At 38.7% G+C, this 3822-nt stretch overlaps 1 protein-coding gene across 1 annotated transcript in view; it reads left to right on the forward strand.

Moving 5' to 3' along the window:
* The window catches only part of SYNE1 (spectrin repeat containing nuclear envelope protein 1), a 455684-nt gene that overhangs the window by 7050 nt on the left and 444812 nt on the right, over window positions 1-3822 (forward strand). The window contains exon 2 of the mRNA XM_019638911.1: window positions 2857-3140. Within this exon, the coding sequence (XP_019494456.1) occupies window positions 3074-3140 (67 nt within the window). The 5' untranslated portion in view covers window positions 2857-3073. The remainder of the gene's footprint in view (window positions 1-2856; window positions 3141-3822) is intronic.

Below are 3822 nucleotides of genomic sequence, written 5' to 3' on the forward strand. Positions count from 1 at the left end.
ATTCATATGAGTACCCCCAGCACTGAGCTCTGACACTCAGAATGTACTAGTTATATTGTAGGAGTAAGACTGGATATCTAAACTGAAGTTGGACAGAGCTGTGAAATTCTGAGTTTCCTGTGGTATCAAATGAGGGATGGAAGGAGGAAGGGAGGGAGGGAGATAGATATTTCAGGAGTAATCTATTGTATAACATGAATGTGAACTAGGAGAGGATAGAAACACAGTGACCTTTAATGCAGCGATTTACCAAAATCCCTTTTAATCCCATAATTCTTGATTGATGGTGGGGGCCATGTCTTAATCATCTGTGAACTCCAGTGTTGAGCAGGGCCTGGTGTGGGGTAGCAGAATTAAAAAGGAATTTCCTTCCTTACTATACATGTAGATAGATAGATAGGTAGATAGATAGATAGATAGATAGATAGATAGACAGATAGATAGACAGATAGATAGGCAAATTTCAGAAAGTTATATTCTTGCATTTGGAGCACTAACTTTCTGACAGCTTAGAGCTATTTGTAATATCCCTCAGGCATTTCTCACTGTCTATTAGTCTTCAAATTAAGGTGGCTTTTGTATGTGGGCAGGTGGAATGTTTTTCCCCAGGAGATGAAGGCTGCAACTGGGCACATGATTACAGCAGAGCTCTAGGCCTTGTTGTGTGACAGATCCCCCCGTGAGTCACAATTTCTCCTCTGAGAATCACTTGGAGGGCCCCCCACTGAGAGGCCCCACTCCAGCCCCAGATGCTGCCATGTACTGGGTCCTACTTCTAGTCGATACCCTTTCAGGTAGCCTACAGAAGTCTGCCTCTGCCTTCTGACCAACTAATGCTATTCACTGCCCCCACCCCGGGGCCCTAACTTGTTGAATGGCCAGCACACCCTTTCTTACTCCAATCCACCTTTTTGATGCTTTTCACACAGAGCGGGAGCAGTGTGCAGTGTTCTGTGTCATTTTCAAAATGGTAGCCTGATCGGCTTTGTATTAATACGTTCTAACCAGAAACCATTGTATACTATTATTAATAATGACATCTTTAAATCAGTCGTAATTTGTAATTATACTCTATTACTTAGCCAATCCTTCATAAATAATACTGTTTGTATGACCATACATTCAGGTTTTACAATTTTTGATAGCACTCTTAGACTCCTTATTTTCTTTTTTTCCTTTTGGCAGGTAGAGCATCCCACATATGTGTGTTGTGCTTTCTTTACAGTTTTTTGCTTTTATCATCCTCCCCTGCACCCCCACCCCACTCCTTTTCTTCACCTTCTTCATCATAACCCAGAGATGAGTGTGAACTGTAATAACATGTCCCTGTCACATAGGTCCCCTTCATTTGGCCCCTTCATTAAGTTTCTTTCTCTGAGTGCATTTTGCACCCTCCTTTTCTTTCTGTCATTAATTATCCTACTTGTGGCAAGATCTTCTCTTCAGCTAACCCTAGGGTTAGGAAATCCTTATTCAAAATACATGTCTCAACATCAAGATTTCATCAACTGCTCTCCTACCTCTTTTCCCCATCCCCCAGTCCAGAATGATGAATTAAACTTGACTATAGCAGAGAATTCAGTCAGGAAGAGGTTAGAAAGAAAATGCCTTGTCTGCTTAGCCCATTCTTAGCCCAGCCTCACAATTTACTTTAGAGTCTTTCTCTTTGGGGAGGAATAAAGCTAACTCAAATATGTTTTGACTTCTGAAATCAGAATATCTGAAACTCAAAGTTTTAGAATGAAGTAGTTTTACAATTATATGTTTTAATTCATTGAATTGTTATTAGGAGCTAGGATTTGATCTCATTCCTGGAAAGTGTACAATCAAAACAGCACAATATGTGTGCAAAGCAGGCTAACACAGAATAGAAAAGAGAACCTGTGAGTATTGAGAAATAGNTTCACCTTCTTCATCATAACCCAGAGATGAGTGTGAACTGTAATAACATGTCACTGTCACATAGGTCCCCTTCATTTGGCCCCTTCATTAAGTTTCTTTCTCTGAGTGCATTTTGCACACTCCTTTTCTTTCTGTCATTAATTATCCTACTTGTGGCAAGATCTTCTCTTCAGCTAACCCTAGGGTTAGGAAATCCTTATTCAAAATACATGTCTCAACATCAAGATTTCATCAACTGCTCTCCTACCTCTTTTCCCCATCCCCCAGTCCAGAATGATGAATTAAACTTGACTATAGCAGAGAATTCAGTCAGGAAGAGGTTAGAAAGAAAATGCCTTGTCTGCTTAGCCCATTCTTAGCCCAGCCTCACAATTTACTTTAGAGTCTTTCTCTTTGGGGAGGAATAAAGCTAACTCAAATATGTTTTGACTTCTGAAATCAGAATATCTGAAACTCAAAGTTTTAGAATGAAGTAGTTTTACAATTATATGTTTTAATTCATTGAATTGTTATTAGGAGCTAGGATTTGATCTCATTCCTGGAAAGTGTACAATCAAAACAGCACAATATGTGTGCAAAGCAGGCTAACACAGTATAGAAAAGAGAACCTGTGAGTATTGAGAAATAGACTCAGTGTTTTGGGTGTAAGTACTTTCACTTTCATAGATCAATGGATAAGTTTATTGTTTAGAAACAAAACATGGACTAAAAGTGAACATTTCCCCTTTTAGCAACCAATTTTATTGTATAAATCTCAGGCATATTATTTATTATCTATCAAATGTCATAAGAAATGCCTAGTATTTGCCTAGTACTTTATAAGTATTTTTAAACATTAATCATTTCACTTAGTAATGAACCATCTATTCAAAGTGAAGAGAAATAATTGTGTTAGCACTATGGTGAGCTATGTAGATTTTTTTTTATATGGTACCTTTTCTATTTGGTTTTCAGGTTCCTCAGTTCATTGAAGAGGATAGTCTTAAACCGAAAGCAGAAAAAGAGGTGGTTCCGTCTTTAGGAGTGCCGTCCCCTCGCTGACTGCTGCAAGTGCCTGGGACCTGTTTTTGACTCCATAGATCGAGTTCAAGTATGTTTTCTAGAGTGGCCTAGTGCTGCACTGCCTTGGGCGAAGAGCCTCTGGTGTTGGTTTTATGCTACAGGAGAAACCATGGCAGCCTCCAGGGCGGCCTCTCGGTCTCCTCGGGACATTGCCAACGTGATGCAAAGGCTGCAAGGTAAGGGACAGAAATGTCAGTTACTTTTTAAAAATATACTTTAAATACCAATTTACTTCAGAATCTTCTCAATTTACTTGCATTTTTACTCAGTTTTATGAAACTACAACAAAGAATAGCAAAACAATGTCTTTTATCCCAGAGGTTTCAAACGAGTCCATGCTATTTTAAGATTTTGTTTTCTTTATGTAGGAAAATAACAAAACGCAAAACAAAACAAAACAAAGACAAGGCTCTTTTTGGTGTTGTGTCTACATAGTGTGACCTGAATGGTTATTCAATGTCCAGTGGGAATTCAGAGTTATCGCCCAACTGTCCTTCAATAACCAATGACAATACGGCACTGTGACCATGCCCTGATAAGGTTATTGTGACAATGGTGGACAAATAACTATATGCTATTGTCAAATAAGTAAACTGGTGATGTACTTATCCCAACAAGAAAGGCCTTAGAGATATAGAAAGGCTTTAAGCAACATGAGGCAAAGTGGCCCTAAGGGGTGAAATGATGTGACAAGATTAATGGTTAGTGACAGTGTACAAACTGGAATCACACCCCTTACCAGTGTTCTTTCTCTAAAAGCTAACTGTGTTTTAGAGGATAATTAACAGTGAAATGTTACGGCAACTCATAAATGAATTCCTAACTGTCAATTTTCTTTAAGCATGTATATTCCTTGAA

This window comes from Hipposideros armiger, unplaced genomic scaffold (assembly GCF_001890085.2).
Source record: "Hipposideros armiger isolate ML-2016 unplaced genomic scaffold, ASM189008v1 scaffold_41, whole genome shotgun sequence".
In the NCBI taxonomy this organism is placed as follows: Eukaryota; Metazoa; Chordata; class Mammalia; order Chiroptera; family Hipposideridae; genus Hipposideros; species Hipposideros armiger.